Source organism: Xiphias gladius, unplaced genomic scaffold, assembly GCF_016859285.1.
Source record: "Xiphias gladius isolate SHS-SW01 ecotype Sanya breed wild unplaced genomic scaffold, ASM1685928v1 HiC_scaffold_1053, whole genome shotgun sequence".
NCBI classification, from domain to species: domain Eukaryota; kingdom Metazoa; phylum Chordata; class Actinopteri; order Istiophoriformes; family Xiphiidae; genus Xiphias; species Xiphias gladius.
The window spans coordinates 5444-25000 of record NW_024401341.1 but is presented as its reverse complement, the minus strand read 5'-3'; the positions used below and the strand labels follow the sequence as shown (position 1 = coordinate 25000).

The 19557-nt window shown below is 45.5% G+C and overlaps 2 protein-coding genes and 4 long non-coding RNA genes across 6 annotated transcripts; all 6 read right to left on the bottom strand.

The window, feature by feature from the left end:
* Nucleotides 1-345: 345 nt before the first annotated feature.
* LOC120787051 lies at nt 346-781 on the bottom strand. The gene is made up of 3 exons (XR_005706860.1): nt 753-781; nt 564-648; nt 346-434 (listed from the first exon to the last, which is right to left on the bottom strand). It is a non-coding gene; the product is annotated as an uncharacterized LOC120787051 (long non-coding RNA).
* A 2042-nt stretch (nt 782-2823) lies between these two features.
* Nucleotides 2824-4135, bottom strand: LOC120787054. Its single transcript, XM_040122812.1, has 6 exons — nt 4073-4135; nt 3772-3983; nt 3566-3669; nt 3354-3472; nt 3079-3246; nt 2824-2865 (listed from the first exon to the last, which is right to left on the bottom strand). The coding sequence occupies exons 1-6, from the start codon at nt 4073-4075 to the stop codon at nt 2824-2826; spliced, it is 648 nt and encodes a 215-aa protein (XP_039978746.1). The 5' UTR covers nt 4076-4135.
* LOC120787056 lies at nt 4131-4566 on the bottom strand. Its single transcript, XR_005706863.1, has 3 exons — nt 4538-4566; nt 4349-4433; nt 4131-4219 (listed from the first exon to the last, which is right to left on the bottom strand). It is a non-coding gene; the product is annotated as an uncharacterized LOC120787056 (long non-coding RNA).
* A 3341-nt stretch (nt 4567-7907) lies between these two features.
* Nucleotides 7908-8340, bottom strand: LOC120787052. Its single transcript, XR_005706861.1, has 3 exons — nt 8312-8340; nt 8126-8210; nt 7908-7996 (listed from the first exon to the last, which is right to left on the bottom strand). It is a non-coding gene; the product is annotated as an uncharacterized LOC120787052 (long non-coding RNA).
* A 1625-nt stretch (nt 8341-9965) lies between these two features.
* Nucleotides 9966-11694, bottom strand: LOC120787053. Its single transcript, XM_040122811.1, has 6 exons — nt 11632-11694; nt 11331-11542; nt 11125-11228; nt 10913-11031; nt 10696-10806; nt 9966-10127 (listed from the first exon to the last, which is right to left on the bottom strand). Exons 1-6 carry the CDS (start codon nt 11632-11634, stop codon nt 9966-9968), a joined length of 711 nt encoding a protein of 236 aa, XP_039978745.1. The 5' UTR covers nt 11635-11694.
* LOC120787055 lies at nt 11690-12125 on the bottom strand. Its single transcript, XR_005706862.1, has 3 exons — nt 12097-12125; nt 11908-11992; nt 11690-11778 (listed from the first exon to the last, which is right to left on the bottom strand). It is a non-coding gene; the product is annotated as an uncharacterized LOC120787055 (long non-coding RNA).
* Nucleotides 12126-19557: the final 7432 nt, after the last annotated feature.

The window sequence follows — 19557 nt, the reverse complement described above, 5'->3', positions numbered from 1 at the left end:
ATGGCAGCTGAAGTTCTTGGAGCTCAGGCAGAATAGGAAGTTGGGCGATGGAGAGGCCAAAAACGGACGGATCTTTGTCTGGAACCAGCTGCTGACAAAGCCATCACTCTGCAGCTGTGCCTGGCTGAAGTTGGCAATTCTCACCTCTCCAAGAGCCTCAAGAGCATGTGACAAGGATGGGTTGCTGTTGTTGGGGGCCTAGGATTGGAAAAGTCATTTTGGTTTTTGCACAGAATTCCTTCACACAGGGAAAGGCGGATTTTGTGAAATTGTGGGATTGGATTTACCATGGTGGCGAATGAATCAAGAGCCTGGTCTAGTGCACTCAAAGCTTTCTGGAAGAAAAGCTTCCAGACCTCTACTGGGTATGTCCTTTGGCTTTCCAGTGAGCATTTCATCAGTGTCACCAAGTTGCTGGATGTGAGATGTGTAGCCTTGGAAAAAAAGCAGACAAGAAGTAAAGCAAAGACTCGAAGAGCCTACGGAGATTTGTCTCAGGACGGCAATGTAGCAAAAGCCAAATCTCTCTCTGGGATTCACAGCTATTCAAAAGACAAACTTACCAAGGAACAGGCATGCGCACTTATGGTAAAATTGCACAGGGCTTTAGAGGAATTGCCAGTAGACAGGCTTTGTTCGAGCTGTGATCTGAGGAAAACAATAAAAAGAAAACCATTGTCACCCCAGTTAGGCCGTGTAAAAGAACATTACCTATGCAAACTCAGCCCCGGACAAAACTGTAATTCACCTACCTATTGACTCCGGCACAGATGAGGTCCTCTGTGAAAAGACAATATTCCAGTATCAGACATTGTACCTTCAGACTGCGATCTTGTCACCATACTCGCAATGTCTGGCATTTTACAAACTTACCATCAACCGGGGTCCCCTTGCACTGCAGACAAGCAAAGCATGACTGTTAGTCTAGTGGCGAAAGCCACTTCAAGTACTTAAAGTACTTGAACGTGCCAAAGTTGTGTCTTGTAAATTTTGATGAAATATTGCTTTTTAATCCCTGTAATACTCCCATAGAAAATGAGCTTACCGTGAAGGAATCTGCAAATGAGCAACCTGTTTGAGAGAAAAATGAAACGAAGACGTGGCATCAATACAGCTATCATTGCGGCAGTGGTAATGGGCCATTTGAAAAAGTATGTCAACCTACGTGTGAATGCCTCCTTGAGTGACTCTATGCTTGATCTCACACCCTGCGCAAGGTGCACTGGCAGGGATTTCAAACTTTGATGTAGACCAGTGAGTCTGAAGGAAGAAAACACCAATTATTTTGACTTGTTTAAGAGCCACAGTGTGACATCATGCAAACCCAAAGTGTCTGACTTTGGACTTCAGAAATATCATCTCTTACATAGCTGCGTAGGATGCACAGCTGATGTTACTGGGTATCACCACTAAGCTGCCAGGATGGAGGCTGGCTATCACGGTGGCCAAATTGACCTGGAACCACAGCTTAAAGTCTTCAGGCTCAAAGTCTTCAAATTCAGGAGCAAGGACTGTCAAGGTCAGGTTCAAGATGGTGTTTCGCACAGCTGGATTGCTGATGAAGGTGACGTTTCTCTGGAAATGAAAGGATTCCTGTTTCAGTTCAAGAGGACATTTTACCTTCCTTAACTCATTGTGGATATGAAAGCAAGCTTGGTGACACATCTTTGTAGTTCAGTGCATGAGGGACATGATCAAGGAATCATCGGCAGCGTTTCATCACAAGCGTATCAGAAATGTATCATTTTGATCCAAATCTCGGCCCCTTATTGGCTTCTGCAAACATTCCCTGAGCCTGGGACAAGTTTGACGTGACCTGTTTGTCGGGCAACTTTGCGGGAAAATCTGGCAATCTTAAAGTTAAGCTTTCACCTGCTTGTTGATGTCTGTAAAGGCCTGGAAAAACTGACTGAGCTGCTCAGCGTCACCGGTCGCTCTCAAGCTTGTGAACACCTCCCTTACGATGGCCTCATTCTCCAAAGCGCCGCTGTCTGGATCCAGGATCAGCTCAGCCTTCTGCTCTGGTGAGAGGGAGTCCACAACTTCCACCTGATAACACAAACAGAGGATATACGACCTGCTTTTCTCTGACACGGCAAAACCACTCCTGTGCGCAGGCTTTCCGAGTTCAGAATATTGTGCTGCTGTTTTCATGGAAGACTGGTAGTGAAATGTATGACTTACCCCAGAGAGGTTGAAGACTTTGAGGTCAGAGTATGTTGTATATGGGGAGAATGGACCCAAGTTCGCCTCAAGCCACTGGGCATCACTCTGAATTCCCTGCCTGCAAACTGAGGCCCGTGGTTGGACGTTAGCATTCGTACCAATCATTTTTCATGGATACACATGAAACGAGTCTTGTGGCAGTTTTCTTCTCAGTGCCATTACAGCATATTTTTCACAATTTCAAGCCCGCACAGGCAACCACACGGCGCAGTTTAGCGCGTCAGCCCTACCTGGCTCGTTGATGACACTGGCGGACTTTCTCAGGTAGCCCAGCAGCACATGTGTGATTTCTTGTAATCTGTGCAACGGTATTGCAGGGAAAGCTTTGGCCATCCCGCTCACACTGTAATGGGTGAAAAGAAACATTCTTACACAGTCCCTCATTTGTATTTTTGTACTTTGGTGCAATGCAATCTTGCTTGTTTGTGACAGGCTACTCACACAACATGGTAGTTTGTGCAATTTATATTTGAGGTTGCATTCTTGAGCATCACTGCACTGAAACTTGGGAGGAAAGGGACCAGTTTAACATGGAACCAAACAGACCAGTCGTCTGTCTGGAAGCGTGGGAATTGGGGACTGATGATGGTGAAGGTCCTATTCATTACGATCTCTCACAACAGGTTGGAAATCAGGGACCTGTAAAGTTACGACACGAGAGGATGTAAACACAACACAGTTTACATGGTGCAAGTACACCATACAGGATACCAGAAGGGACGTAACAAAATATTTGATCTGAATGAGTCTCCTACAACTGCTGTAGAGGTTTAGGTACACATCTAACCTCTGCCTATTCTCGGTTAAAAGCCCAGGATTGTCTTTCTTCTCCCAGTGTCATGAGTAGCTTACCTTTCCATTTGCTGTCAGCTGTGTCAGGAATTCATCCACATTCTCCAGAGCATTACCCTCCTCAAGTCGCTCAAACACCCGGTCGATTTGGTCTGTGTCATTCGAGGCCCCTGAGCTCAGCGTCAGCTGTGCCACCTGAGCAGGAGTGAGCACTGACAACGATTCGGCCTACGAAATGAAATCAATATGCAATCAAACAGCAGTAATTGCAAAACCATAGCTAAGACCTTTCGGTTTGGGAAGGGAAGAACACTACAACTGCAGTCGCCACTCACACTGGAGAAGTTGGGATTGAGGGCTTGCAAATCTCGCAGGGATGCAAAACCAGAGAAGCCGCCAAGGTTTGCCTGTATCCACTCTTCACTACTTCTGATAGATGAGACACAGCCAGGATCTGCAAAGAAGACAGAAACAAAGACAGTGGCAGGGTAATACCACTACGTGCGAGCAAAACTTTAACAAATTGAGCCTGAGCGCCTGCCTTTACCTGATGAGTCATTTCTTGAAAGGAATGGTTTGATGAAATGAGTGAAGACTGCTTGCTGTGTTTCTTGCTCCATGGATGGCCTTTGGCTGCTGAATACCCGGATGCTAAAATTTGAGAGAGTGCTTTTAACATCTAAACAGGTAGAAAACTGCAGGTGCCTCTACAATCAGGTTCACACTTCAGCAATGTATCACAAATTTGCTTACACAGTCTGGTACGTATGGCAGCTGAAGTTCTTGGAGCTCAGGCAGAATAGGAAGTTGGGCGATGGAGAGGCCAAAAACGGACGGATCTTTGTCTGGAACCAGCTGCTGACAAAGCCATCACTCTGCAGCTGTGCCTGGCTGAAGTTGGCAATTCTCACCTCTCCAAGAGCCTCAAGAGCATGTGACAAGGATGGGTTGCTGTTGTTGGGGGCCTAGGATTGGAAAAAGTCATTTTGGTTTTTGCACAGAATTCCTTCACACAGGAAAGGCGGATTTTGTGAAATTGTGGGATTGGATTTACCATGGTGGCGAATGAATCAAGAGCCTGGTCTAGTGCACTCAAAGCTTTCTGGAAGAAAAGCTTCCAGACCTCTACTGGGTATGTCCTTTGGCTTTCCAGTGAGCATTTCATCAGTGTCACCAAGTTGCTGGATGTGAGATGTGTAGCCTTGGAAAAAAAGCAGACAAGAAGTAAAGCAAAGACTCAAAGAGCCTACGGAGATTTGTCTCAGGACGGCAATGTAGCAAAAGCCAAATCTCTCTCTGGGATTCACAGCTATTCAAAAGACAAACTTACCAAGGAACAGGCATGCGCACTTATGGTAAAATTGCACAGGGCTTTAGAGGAATTGCCAGTAGACAGGCTTTGTTCGAGCTGTGATCTGAGGAAAACAATAAAAAGAAAACCATTGTCACCCCAGTTAGGCCGTGTAAAAGAACATTACCTATGCAAACTCAGCCCCGGACAAAACTGTAATTCACCTACCTATTGACTCCGGCACAGATGAGGTCCTCTGTGAAAAGACAATATTCCAGTATCAGACATTGTACCTTCAGACTGCGATCTTGTCACCATACTCGCAATGTCTGGCATTTTACAAACTTACCATCAACCGGGGTCCCCTTGCACTGCAGACAAGCAAAGCATGACTGTTAGTCTAGTGGCGAAAGCCACTTCAAGTACTTAAAGTACTTGAACGTGCCAAAGTTGTGTCTTGTAAATTTTGATGAAATATTGCTTTTTAATCCCTGTAATACTCCCATAGAAAATGAGCTTACCGTGAAGGAATCTGCAAATGAGCAACCTGTTTGAGAGAAAAATGAAACGAAGACGTGGCATCAATACAGCTATCATTGCGGCAGTGGTAATGGGCCATTTGAAAAAGTATGTCAACCTACGTGTGAATGCCTCCTTGAGTGACTCTATGCTTGATCTCACACCCTCGCAAGGTGCACTGGCAGGGATTTCAAACTTTGATGTAGACCAGTGAGTCTGAAGGAAAAACACCAATTATTTTGACTTGTTTAAGAGCCACAGTGTGACATCATGCAAACCCAAAGTGTCTGACTTTGGACTTCAGAAATATCATCTCTTACATAGCTGCGTAGGATGCACAGCTGATGTTACTGGGTATCACCACTAAGCTGCCAGGATGGAGGCTGGCTATCACGGTGGCCAAATTGACCTGGAACCACAGCTTAAAGTCTTCAGGCTCAAAGTCTTCAAATTCAGGAGCAAGGACTGTCAAGGTCAGGTTCAAGATGGTGTTTCGCACAGCTGGATTGCTGATGAAGGTGACGTTTCTCTGGAAATGAAAGGATTCCTGTTTCAGTTCAAGAGGACATTTTACCTTCCTTAACTCATTGTGGATATGAAAGCAAGCTTGGTGACACATCTTTGTAGTTCAGTGCATGAGGGACATGATCAAGGAATCATCGGCAGCGTTTCATCACAAGCGTATCAGAAATGTATCATTTTGATCCAAATCTCGGCAACTTATTGGCTTCTGCAAACATTCCCTGAGCCTGGGACAAGTTTGACGTGACCTGTTTGTCGGGCAACTTTGCGGGAAAATCTGGCAATCTTAAAGTTAAGCTTTCACCTGCTTGTTGATGTCTGTAAAGGCCTGGAAAAACTGACTGAGCTGCTCAGCGTCACCGGTCGCTCTCAAGCTTGTGAACACCTCCCTTACGATGGCCTCATTCTCCAAAGCGCCGCTGTCTGGATCCAGGATCAGCTCAGCCTTCTGCTCTGGTGAGAGGGAGTCCACAACTTCCACCTGATAACACAAACAGAGGATATACGACCTGCTTTTCTCTGACACGGCAAAACCACTCCTGTGCGCAGGCTTTCGAGTTCAGAATATTGTGCTGCTGTTTTCATGGAAGACTGGTAGTGAAATGTATGACTTACCCCAGAGAGGTTGAAGACTTTGAGGTCAGAGTATGTTGTATATGGGGAGAATGGACCCAAGTTCGCCTCAAGCCACTGGGCATCACTCTGAATTCCCTGCCTGCAAACTGAGGCCCGTAGTTGGACGTTAGCATTCGTACCAATCATTTTTCATGGATACACATGAAACGAGTCTTGTGGCAGTTTTCTTCTCAGTGCCATTACAGCATATTTTTCACAATTTCAAGCCCGCACAGGCAACCACACGGCGCAGTTTAGCGCGTCAGCCCTACCTGGCTCGTTGATGACACTGGCGGACTTTCTCAGGTAGCCCAGCAGCACATGTGTGATTTCTTGTAATCTGTGCAACGGTATTGCAGGAAAGCTTTGGCCATCCCGCTCACACTGTAATGGGTGAAAAGAAACATTCTTACACAGTCCCTCATTTGTATTTTTGTACTTTGGTGCAATGCAATCTTGCTTGTTTGTGACAGGCTACTCACACAACATGGTAGTTTGTGCAATTTATATTTGAGGTTGCATTCTTGAGCATCACTGCACTGAAACTTGGGAGGAAAGGGACCAGTTTAACATGGAACCAAACAGACCAGTCGTCTGTCTGGAAGCGTGGGAATTGGGGACTGATGATGGTGAAGGTCCTATTCATTACACGATCTCTCACAACAGGTTGGAAATCAGGGACCTGTAAAGTTACGACACGAGAGGATGTAAACACAACACAGTTTACATGGTGCAAGTACACCATACAGGATACCAGAAGGACGTAACAAAATATTTGATACGAATGAGTCTCCTACAACTGCTGTAGAGGTTTAGGTACACATCTAACCTCTGCCTATTCTCGGTTAAAAGCCCAGGATTGTCTTTCTTCTCCCAGTGTCATGAGTAGCTTACCTTTCCATTTGCTGTCAGCTGTGTCAGGAATTCATCCACATTCTCCAGAGCATTACCCTCCTCAAGTCGCTCAAACACCCGGTCGATTTGGTCTGTGTCATTCGAGGCCCCTGAGCTCAGCGTCAGCTGTGCCACCTGAGCAGGAGTGAGCACTGACAACGATTCGGCCTACGAAATGAAATCAATATGCAATCAAACAGCAGTAATTGCAAAACCATAGCTAAGACCTTTCGGTTTGGGAAGGAAGAACACTACAACTGCAGTCGCCACTCACACTGGAGAAGTTGGGATTGAGGGCTTGCAAATCTCGCAGGGATGCAAAACCAGAGAAGCCGCCAAGGTTTGCCTGTATCCACTCTTCACTACTTCTGATAGATGAGACACAGCCAGGATCTGCAAAGAAGACAGAAACAAAGACAGTGGCAGGGTAATACCACTACGTGCGAGCAAAACTTTAACAAATTGAGCCTGAGCGCCTGCCTTTACCTGATGAGTCATTTCTTGAAAGGAATGGTTTGATGAAATGAGTGAAGACTGCTTGCTGTGTTTCTTGCTCCATGGATGGCCTTTGGCTGCTGAATACCGGATGCTAAAATTTGAGAGAGTGCTTTTAACATCTAAACAGGTAGAAAACTGCAGGTGCCTCTACAATCAGGTTCACACTTCAGCAATGTATCACAAATTTGCTTACACAGTCTGGTACGTATGGCAGCTGAAGTTCTTGGAGCTCAGGCAGAATAGGAAGTTGGGCGATGGAGAGGCCAAAAACGGACGGATCTTTGTCTGGAACCAGCTGCTGACAAAGCCATCACTCTGCAGCTGTGCCTGGCTGAAGTTGGCAATTCTCACCTCCAAGAGCCTCAAGAGCATGTGACAAGGATGGGTTGCTGTTGTTGGGGGCCTAGGATTGGAAAAAGTCATTTTGGTTTTTGCACAGAATTCCTTCACACAGGAAAGGCGGATTTTGTGAAATTGTGGGATTGGATTTACCATGGTGGCGAATGAATCAAGAGCCTGGTCTAGTGCACTCAAAGCTTTCTGGAAGAAAAGCTTCCAGACCTCTACTGGGTATGTCCTTTGGCTTTCCAGTGAGCATTTCATCAGTGTCACCAAGTTGCTGGATGTGAGATGTGTAGCCTTGGAAAAAAAGCAGACAAGAAGTAAAGCAAAGACTCAAAGAGCCTACGGAGATTTGTCTCAGGACGGCAATGTAGCAAAAGCCAAATCTCTCTCTGGGATTCACAGCTATTCAAAAGACAAACTTACCAAGGAACAGGCATGCGCACTTATGGTAAAATTGCACAGGGCTTTAGAGGAATTGCCAGTAGACAGGCTTTGTTCGAGCTGTGATCTGAGAAAACAATAAAAAGAAAACCATTGTCACCCCAGTTAGGCCGTAAAAGAACATTACCTATGCAAACTCAGCCCCGGACAAAACTGTAATTCACCTACCTATTGACTCCGGCACAGATGAGGTCCTCTGTGAAAAGACAATATTCCAGTATCAGACATTGTACCTTCAGACTGCGATCTTGTCACCATACTCGCAATGTCTGGCATTTTACAAACTTACCATCAACCGGGGTCCCCTTGCACTGCAGACAAGCAAAGCATGACTGTTAGTCTAGTGGCGAAAGCCACTTCAAGTACTTAAAGTACTTGAACGTGCCAAAGTTGTGTCTTGTAAATTTTGATGAAATATTGCTTTTTAATCCCTGTAATACTCCCATAGAAAATGAGCTTACCGTGAAGGAATCTGCAAATGAGCAACCTGTTTGAGAGAAAAATGAAACGAAGACGTGGCATCAATACAGCTATCATTGCGGCAGTGGTAATGGGCCATTTGAAAAAGTATGTCAACCTACGTGTGAATGCCTCCTTGAGTGACTCTATGCTTGATCTCACACCCTGCGCAAGGTGCACTGGCAGGGATTTCAAACTTTGATGTAGACCAGTGAGTCTGAAGGAAGAAAACACCAATTATTTTGACTTGTTTAAGAGCCACAGTGTGACATCATGCAAACCCAAAGTGTCTGACTTTGGACTTCAGAAATATCATCTCTTACATAGCTGCGTAGGATGCACAGCTGATGTTACTGGGTATCACCACTAAGCTGCCAGGATGGAGGCTGGCTATCACGGTGGCCAAATTGACCTGGAACCACAGCTTAAAGTCTTCAGGCTCAAAGTCTTCAAATTCAGGAGCAAGGACTGTCAAGGTCAGGTTCAAGATGGTGTTTCGCACAGCTGGATTGCTGATGAAGGTGACGTTTCTCTGGAAATGAAAGGATTCCTGTTTCAGTTCAAGAGGACATTTTACCTTCCTTAACTCATTGTGGATATGAAAGCAAGCTTGGTGACACATCTTTGTAGTTCAGTGCATGAGGGACATGATCAAGGAATCATCGGCAGCGTTTCATCACAAGCGTATCAGAAATGTATCATTTTGATCCAAATCTCGGCCCCTTATTGGCTTCTGCAAACATTCCCTGAGCCTGGGACAAGTTTGACGTGACCTGTTTGTCGGGCAACTTTGCGGGAAAATCTGGCAATCTTAAAGTTAAGCTTTCACCTGCTTGTTGATGTCTGTAAAGGCCTGGAAAAACTGACTGAGCTGCTCAGCGTCACCGGTCGCTCTCAAGCTTGTGAACACCTCCCTTACGATGGCCTCATTCTCCAAAGCGCCGCTGTCTGGATCCAGGATCAGCTCAGCCTTCTGCTCTGGTGAGAGGGAGTCCACAACTTCCACCTGATAACACAAACAGAGGATATACGACCTGCTTTTCTCTGACACGGCAAAACCACTCCTGTGCGCAGGCTTTCCGAGTTCAGAATATTGTGCTGCTGTTTTCATGGAAGACTGGTAGTGAAATGTATGACTTACCCCAGAGAGGTTGAAGACTTTGAGGTCAGAGTATGTTGTATATGGGGAGAATGGACCCAAGTTCGCCTCAAGCCACTGGGCATCACTCTGAATTCCCTGCCTGCAAACTGAGGCCCGTAGTTGGACGTTAGCATTCGTACCAATCATTTTTCATGGATACACATGAAACGAGTCTTGTGGCAGTTTTCTTCTCAGTGCCATTACAGCATATTTTTCACAATTTCAAGCCCGCACAGGCAACCACACGGCGCAGTTTAGCGCGTCAGCCCTACCTGGCTCGTTGATGACACTGGCGGACTTTCTCAGGTAGCCCAGCAGCACATGTGTGATTTCTTGTAATCTGTGCAACGGTATTGCAGGAAAGCTTTGGCCATCCCGCTCACACTGTAATGGGTGAAAAGAAACATTCTTACACAGTCCCTCATTTGTATTTTTGTACTTTGGTGCAATGCAATCTTGCTTGTTTGTGACAGGCTACTCACACAACATGGTAGTTTGTGCAATTTATATTTGAGGTTGCATTCTTGAGCATCACTGCACTGAAACTTGGGAGGAAAGGGACCAGTTTAACATGGAACCAAACAGACCAGTCGTCTGTCTGGAAGCGTGGGAATTGGGGACTGATGATGGTGAAGGTCCTATTCATTACACGATCTCTCACAACAGGTTGGAAATCAGGGACCTGTAAAGTTACGACACGAGAGGATGTAAACACAACACAGTTTACATGGTGCAAGTACACCATACAGGATACCAGAAGGGACGTAACAAAATATTTGATACTGAATGAGTCTCCTACAACTGCTGTAGAGGTTTAGGTACACATCTAACCTCTGCCTATTCTCGGTTAAAAGCCCAGGATTGTCTTTCTTCTCCCAGTGTCATGAGTAGCTTACCTTTCCATTTGCTGTCAGCTGTGTCAGGAATTCATCCACATTCTCCAGAGCATTACCCTCCTCAAGTCGCTCAAACACCGGTCGATTTGGTCTGTGTCATTCGAGGCCCCTGAGCTCAGCGTCAGCTGTGCCACCTGAGCAGGAGTGAGCACTGACAACGATTCGGCCTACGAAATGAAATCAATATGCAATCAAACAGCAGTAATTGCAAAACCATAGCTAAGACCTTTCGGTTTGGGAAGGAAGAACACTACAACTGCAGTCGCCACTCACACTGGAGAAGTTGGGATTGAGGGCTTGCAAATCTCGCAGGGATGCAAAACCAGAGAAGCCGCCAAGGTTTGCCTGTATCCACTCTTCACTACTTCTGATAGATGAGACACAGCCAGGATCTGCAAAGAAGACAGAAACAAAGACAGTGGCAGGGTAATACCACTACGTGCGAGCAAAACTTTAACAAATTGAGCCTGAGCGCCTGCCTTTACCTGATGAGTCATTTCTTGAAAGGAATGGTTTGATGAAATGAGTGAAGACTGCTTGCTGTGTTTCTTGCTCCATGGATGGCCTTTGGCTGCTGAATACCCGGATGCTAAAATTTGAGAGAGTGCTTTTAACATCTAAACAGGTAGAAAACTGCAGGTGCCTCTACAATCAGGTTCACACTTCAGCAATGTATCACAAATTTGCTTACACAGTCTGGTACGTATGGCAGCTGAAGTTCTTGGAGCTCAGGCAGAATAGGAAGTTGGGCGATGGAGAGGCCAAAAACGGACGGATCTTTGTCTGGAACCAGCTGCTGACAAAGCCATCACTCTGCAGCTGTGCCTGGCTGAAGTTGGCAATTCTCACCTCTCCAAGAGCCTCAAGAGCATGTGACAAGGATGGGTTGCTGTTGTTGGGGGCCTAGGATTGGAAAAGTCATTTTGGTTTTTGCACAGAATTCCTTCACACAGGGAAAGGCGGATTTTGTGAAATTGTGGGATTGGATTTACCATGGTGGCGAATGAATCAAGAGCCTGGTCTAGTGCACTCAAAGCTTTCTGGAAGAAAAGCTTCCAGACCTCTACTGGGTATGTCCTTTGGCTTTCCAGTGAGCATTTCATCAGTGTCACCAAGTTGCTGGATGTGAGATGTGTAGCCTTGGAAAAAAAGCAGACAAGAAGTAAAGCAAAGACTCAAAGAGCCTACGGAGATTTGTCTCAGGACGGCAATGTAGCAAAAGCCAAATCTCTCTCTGGGATTCACAGCTATTCAAAAGACAAACTTACCAAGGAACAGGCATGCGCACTTATGGTAAAATTGCACAGGGCTTTAGAGGAATTGCCAGTAGACAGGCTTTGTTCGAGCTGTGATCTGAGGAAAACAATAAAAAGAAAACCATTGTCACCCCAGTTAGGCCGTGTAAAAGAACATTACCTATGCAAACTCAGCCCCGGACAAAACTGTAATTCACCTACCTATTGACTCCGGCACAGATGAGGTCCTCTGTGAAAAGACAATATTCCAGTATCAGACATTGTACCTTCAGACTGCGATCTTGTCACCATACTCGCAATGTCTGGCATTTTACAAACTTACCATCAACCGGGGTCCCCTTGCACTGCAGACAAGCAAAGCATGACTGTTAGTCTAGTGGCGAAAGCCACTTCAAGTACTTAAAGTACTTGAACGTGCCAAAGTTGTGTCTTGTAAATTTTGATGAAATATTGCTTTTTAATCCCTGTAATACTCCCATAGAAAATGAGCTTACCGTGAAGGAATCTGCAAATGAGCAACCTGTTTGAGAGAAAAATGAAACGAAGACGTGGCATCAATACAGCTATCATTGCGGCAGTGGTAATGGGCCATTTGAAAAAGTATGTCAACCTACGTGTGAATGCCTCCTTGAGTGACTCTATGCTTGATCTCACACCCTGCGCAAGGTGCACTGGCAGGGATTTCAAACTTTGATGTAGACCAGTGAGTCTGAAGGAAGAAAACACCAATTATTTTGACTTGTTTAAGAGCCACAGTGTGACATCATGCAAACCCAAAGTGTCTGACTTTGGACTTCAGAAATATCATCTCTTACATAGCTGCGTAGGATGCACAGCTGATGTTACTGGGTATCACCACTAAGCTGCCAGGATGGAGGCTGGCTATCACGGTGGCCAAATTGACCTGGAACCACAGCTTAAAGTCTTCAGGCTCAAAGTCTTCAAATTCAGGAGCAAGGACTGTCAAGGTCAGGTTCAAGATGGTGTTTCGCACAGCTGGATTGCTGATGAAGGTGACGTTTCTCTGAAATGAAAGGATTCCTGTTTCAGTTCAAGAGGACATTTTACCTTCCTTAACTCATTGTGGATATGAAAGCAAGCTTGGTGACACATCTTTGTAGTTCAGTGCATGAGGGACATGATCAAGGAATCATCGGCAGCGTTTCATCACAAGCGTATCAGAAATGTATCATTTTGATCCAAATCTCGGCCCCTTATTGGCTTCTGCAAACATTCCCTGAGCCTGGGACAAGTTTGACGTGACCTGTTTGTCGGGCAACTTTGCGGGAAAATCTGGCAATCTTAAAGTTAAGCTTTCACCTGCTTGTTGATGTCTGTAAAGGCCTGGAAAAACTGACTGAGCTGCTCAGCGTCACCGGTCGCTCTCAAGCTTGTGAACACCTCCCTTACGATGGCCTCATTCTCCAAAGCGCCGCTGTCTGGATCCAGGATCAGCTCAGCCTTCTGCTCTGGTGAGAGGGAGTCCACAACTTCCACCTGATAACACAAACAGAGGATATACGACCTGCTTTTCTCTGACACGGCAAAACCACTCCTGTGCGCAGGCTTTCCGAGTTCAGAATATTGTGCTGCTGTTTTCATGGAAGACTGGTAGTGAAATGTATGACTTACCCCAGAGAGGTTGAAGACTTTGAGGTCAGAGTATGTTGTATATGGGGAGAATGGACCCAAGTTCGCCTCAAGCCACTGGGCATCACTCTGAATTCCCTGCCTGCAAACTGAGGCCCGTAGTTGGACGTTAGCATTCGTACCAATCATTTTTCATGGATACACATGAAACGAGTCTTGTGGCAGTTTTCTTCTCAGTGCCATTACAGCATATTTTTCACAATTTCAAGCCCGCACAGGCAACCACACGGCGCAGTTTAGCGCGTCAGCCCTACCTGGCTCGTTGATGACACTGGCGGACTTTCTCAGGTAGCCCAGCAGCACATGTGTGATTTCTTGTAATCTGTGCAACGGTATTGCAGGGAAAGCTTTGGCCATCCCGCTCACACTGTAATGGGTGAAAAGAAACATTCTTACACAGTCCCTCATTTGTATTTTTGTACTTTGGTGCAATGCAATCTTGCTTGTTTGTGACAGGCTACTCACACAACATGGTAGTTTGTGCAATTTATATTTGAGGTTGCATTCTTGAGCATCACTGCACTGAAACTTGGGAGGAAAGGGACCAGTTTAACATGGAACCAAACAGACCAGTCGTCTGTCTGGAAGCGTGGGAATTGGGGACTGATGATGGTGAAGGTCCTATTCATTACACGATCTCTCACAACAGGTTGGAAATCAGGGACCTGTAAAGTTACGACACGAGAGGATGTAAACACAACACAGTTTACATGGTGCAAGTACACCATACAGGATACCAGAAGGGACGTAACAAAATATTTGATACGAATGAGTCTCCTACAACTGCTGTAGAGGTTTAGGTACACATCTAACCTCTGCCTATTCTCGGTTAAAAGCCCAGGATTGTCTTTCTTCTCCCAGTGTCATGAGTAGCTTACCTTTCCATTTGCTGTCAGCTGTGTCAGGAATTCATCCACATTCTCCAGAGCATTACCCTCCTCAAGTCGCTCAAACACCCGGTCGATTTGGTCTGTGTCATTCGAGGCCCCTGAGCTCAGCGTCAGCTGTGCCACCTGAGCAGGAGTGAGCACTGACAACGATTCGGCCTACGAAATGAAATCAATATGCAATCAAACAGCAGTAATTGCAAAACCATAGCTAAGACCTTTCGGTTTGGGAAGGGAAGAACACTACAACTGCAGTCGCCACTCACACTGGAGAAGTTGGGATTGAGGGCTTGCAAATCTCGCAGGGATGCAAAACCAGAGAAGCCGCCAAGGTTTGCCTGTATCCACTCTTCACTACTTCTGATAGATGAGACACAGCCAGGATCTGCAAAGAAGACAGAAACAAAGACAGTGGCAGGGTAATACCACTACGTGCGAGCAAAACTTTAACAAATTGAGCCTGAGCGCCTGCCTTTACCTGATGAGTCATTTCTTGAAAGGAATGGTTTGATGAAATGAGTGAAGACTGCTTGCTGTGTTTCTTGCTCCATGGATGGCCTTTGGCTGCTGAATACCCGGATGCTAAAATTTGAGAGAGTGCTTTTAACATCTAAACAGGTAGAAAACTGCAGGTGCCTCTACAATCAGGTTCACACTTCAGCAATGTATCACAAATTTGCTTACACAGTCTGGTACGTATGGCAGCTGAAGTTCTTGGAGCTCAGGCAGAATAGGAAGTTGGGCGATGGAGAGGCCAAAAACGGACGGATCTTTGTCTGGAACCAGCTGCTGACAAAGCCATCACTCTGCAGCTGTGCCTGGCTGAAGTTGGCAATTCTCACCTCTCCAAGAGCCTCAAGAGCATGTGACAAGGATGGGTTGCTGTTGTTGGGGGCCTAGGATTGGAAAAAGTCATTTTGGTTTTTGCACAGAATTCCTTCACACAGGGAAAGGCGGATTTTGTGAAATTGTGGGATTGGATTTACCATGGTGGCGAATGAATCAAGAGCCTGGTCTAGTGCACTCAAAGCTTTCTGGAAGAAAAGCTTCCAGACCTCTACTGGGTATGTCCTTTGGCTTTCCAGTGAGCATTTCATCAGTGTCACCAAGTTGCTGGATGAGATGTGTAGCCTTGGAAAAAAGCAGACAAGAAGTAAAGCAAAGACTCAAAGAGCCTACGGAGATTTGTCTCAGGACGGCAATGTAGCAAAAGCCAAATCTCTCTCTGGGATTCACAGCTATTCAAAAGACAAACTTACCAAGGAACAGGCATGCGACTTATGGTAAAATTGCACAGGGCTTTAGAGGAATTGCCAGTAGACAGGCTTTGTTCGAGCTGTGATCTGAGGAAAACAATAAAAGAAAACCATTGTCACCCCAGTTAGGCCGTGTAAAAGAACATTACCTATGCAAACTCAGCCCCGACAAAACTGTAATTCACCTACCTATTGACTCCGCACAGATGAGGTCCTCTGTGAAAAGACAATATTCCAGTATCAGACATTGTACCTTCAGACTGCGATCTTGTCACCATACTCGCAATGTCTGGCATTTTACAAACTTACCATCAACCGGGTCCCCTTGCACTGCAGACAAGCAAAGCATGACTGTTAGTCTAGTGGCGAAAGCCACTTCAAGTACTTAAAGTACTTGAACGTGCCAAAGTTGTGTCTTGTAAATTTTGATGAAATATTGCTTTTTAATCCCTGTAATACTCCCATAGAAAATGAGCTTACCGTGAAGGAATCTGCAAATGAGCAACCTGTTTGAGAGAAAAATGAAACGAAGACGTGGCATCAATACAGCTATCATTGCGGCAGTGGTAATGGGCCATTTGAAAAAGTATGTCAACCTACGTGTGAATGCCTCCTTGAGTGACTCTATGCTTGATCTCACACCCTGCGCAAGGTGCACTGGCAGAGATTTCAAACTTTGATGTAGACCAGTGAGTCTGAAGGAAAAACACCAATTATTTTGACTTGTTTAAGAGCCACAGTGTGACATCATGCAAACCCAAAGTGTCTGACTTTGGACTTCAGAAATATCATCTCTTACATAGCTGCGTAGGATGCACAGCTGATGTTACTGGGTATCACCACTAAGCTGCCAGGATGGAGGCTGGCTATCACGGTGGCCAAATTGACCTGGAACCACAGCTTAAAGTCTTCAGGCTCAAAGTCTTCAAATTCAGGAGCAAGGACTGTCAAGGTCAGGTTCAAGATGGTGTTTCGCACAGCTGGATTGCTGATGAAGGTGACGTTTCTCTGGAAATGAAAGGATTCCTGTTTCAGTTCAAGAGGACATTTTACCTTCCTTAACTCATTGTGGATATGAAAGCAAGCTTGGTGACACATCTTTGTAGTTCAGTGCATGAGGGACATGATCAAGGAATCATCGGCAGCGTTTCATCACAAGCGTATCAGAAATGTATCATTTTGATCCAAATCTCGGCCCCTTATTGGCTTCTGCAAACATTCCCTGAGCCTGGGACAAGTTTGACGTGACCTGTTTGTCGGGCAACTTTGCGGGAAAATCTGGCAATCTTAAAGTTAAGCTTTCACCTGCTTGTTGATGTCTGTAAAGGCCTGGAAAAACTGACTGAGCTGCTCAGCGTCACCGGTCGCTCTCAAGCTTGTGAACACCTCCCTTACGATGGCCTCATTCTCCAAAGCGCCGCTGTCACCCCAGTTAGGCCGTGTAAAAGAACATTACCTATGCAAACTCAGCCCCGGACAAAACTGTAATTCACCTACCTATTGACTCCGGCACAGATGAGGTCCTCTGTGAAAAGACAATATTCCAGTATCAGACATTGTACCTTCAGACTGCGATCTTGTCACCATACTGCAATGTCTGGCATTTTACAAACTTACCATCAACCGGGGTCCCCTTGCACTGCAGACAAGCAAAGCATGACTGTTAGTCTAGTGGCGAAAGCCACTTCAAGTACTTAAAGTACTTGAACGTGCCAAAGTTGTGTCTTGTAAATTTTGATGAAATATTGCTTTTTAATCCCTGTAATACTCCATAGAAAATGAGCTTACCGTGAAGGAATCTGCAAATGAGCAACCTGTTTGAGAGAAAAATGAAACGAAGACGGCATCAATACAGCTATCATTATGCAGTGGTAATGGGCCATTTGAAAAAGTATGTCAACCTACGTGTGAATGCCTCCTTGAGTGACTCTATGTGATCTCACACCCTCGCAAGGTGCACTGGCAGAGATTTCAAACTTTGATGTAGACCAGTGAGTCTGAAGGAAAAACACCAATTATTTTGACTTGTTTAGAGCCACAGTGTGACATCATGCAAACCCAAAGTGTCTGACTTTGGACTTCAGAAATATCATCTCTTACATAGCTGCGTGGGATGCACAGCTGATGTTACTGGGTATCACCACTAAGCTGCCAGGATGGAGGCTGGCTATCACAGTGGCCAAATTGACCTGGAACCACCGGCTTAAGGTCTTCCCGGGCTCGAATCTTCAAATTCAGGGCAAGGACTGTCAAGGTCCGGGTTCAAGATGGTGTTGCTGCTGGTTGGCGATAGAGGTGACGTTCTCTGGAAATGAAGGATTTCTGTTATAATTCAAAACAATTACTACTATTCTTAACTCATTGTGGATAACAAATAAGCTTGGTGACACATCTTGTAGTTCAGTGCATGAGGAACATGATCAAGGAATCATCAGCAGCGTTTTAAATACTGCGTATCGAAATGTGTCATTTTGATCCGTCGGCCCCTTATTAGCTACTGAAAACATTCCCTGGAGCTGGGATCAAGTTTGGCGTGACCTGTTTGTCGGAGCAGCTTTGCTGGAAAATCTGGCGTCTTAAGTTAAGCTGCACGCAGCAGTGGTATCTGCCAAGGCTGGAAAAAGCAGCTGGGCTGTAAAAGCGTGCGGTCAGCTCCTCAAAAACGTAGACACTCCTTCATTGGCCTCCACCCATTCTCCAGCGCCCGCTGTCTGGATCCAGGATCTGGCTCAGCCTTCTGCTCTCTGGTGAGGAGTCACAGCCACCTGATAGCACAAACAGAGATATCACGACCTGCACTGCTCTGTGCGGTAAAACGCTCCTGTGCTTGGGCTTTCCGAGTTCAGAATATTGTGCTGCCTGTTTTTCATGGAAGGCCTGGTGGTAGAAATGTATCAGGCTTACCCCAGAGGGTTGAAAGGCTTTGAGGTCAGGCGTCGTGTTGTATATGGGAGAATGGACCCAAGTTGCTTACTCAAACCACTAAACATCCTCTGAATTCACTTGCCTGTAAGCTTTAGGGCCGTGATTTGGACATTAGCATTACGACCCTTCCTCCATGCATTGTTGCTCACTTGGATGCATGAAATAAGTCAACGTAGCGATTTTTCTTCTCTGGTGCCATTACCTTTCATATTACCTATTTCCAAGCCGCTAGCACCAACCACAGCGCAATTCCATAGCATCTATTTCGTTGATGACACTGGCGGACTTTCTCAAGATAACCAGCAACATATGTAATTTCTTGTAATCACCGTACCATGATAGCTCCAAAGCTCTGGCTCATCCCATCCTATAACCGATTTTTTTCATTCTTACAATCCCTCATTTGTTTTTTGTACTTGGTGCAATGCAATCTTTACCTTTATTTTGTGACAAACACTCACACAACATAATTGGTTGTACAGATTTATATTTGAGTTGCATTCTTGAGCGTCACACTTTCACTGGAAGCTTTGGGAGAAGGACCAGGGTTTAACATGGAACCAAACAGACTGATGCGTCTGTCTTTAGAGCGTCGAGGTGGGAAGACTGATGATGGTGAAGTCCTATTCATTACTACGATCTTTCCTCTAACAGGTTGGAAATCAGGGACCTGTAAAATTCTGACCACGAGAGGATGTAAACACAACACAGTTTACATGGTGCAAGTACACCATACAGGATACCAGAAGGGGCGTAACAAAATATTTGATACGAATGAGTCTCCTACAACTGCTGTAGAGGTTTAGGTACACATCTAACCTCTGCCTATTCTCGGTTAAAAGCCCAGGATTGTCTTTCTTCTCCCAGTGTCATGAGTAGCTTACCTTTCCATTTGCTGTCAGCTGTGTCAGAATTCATCCACATTCTCCAGAGCATTACCCTCC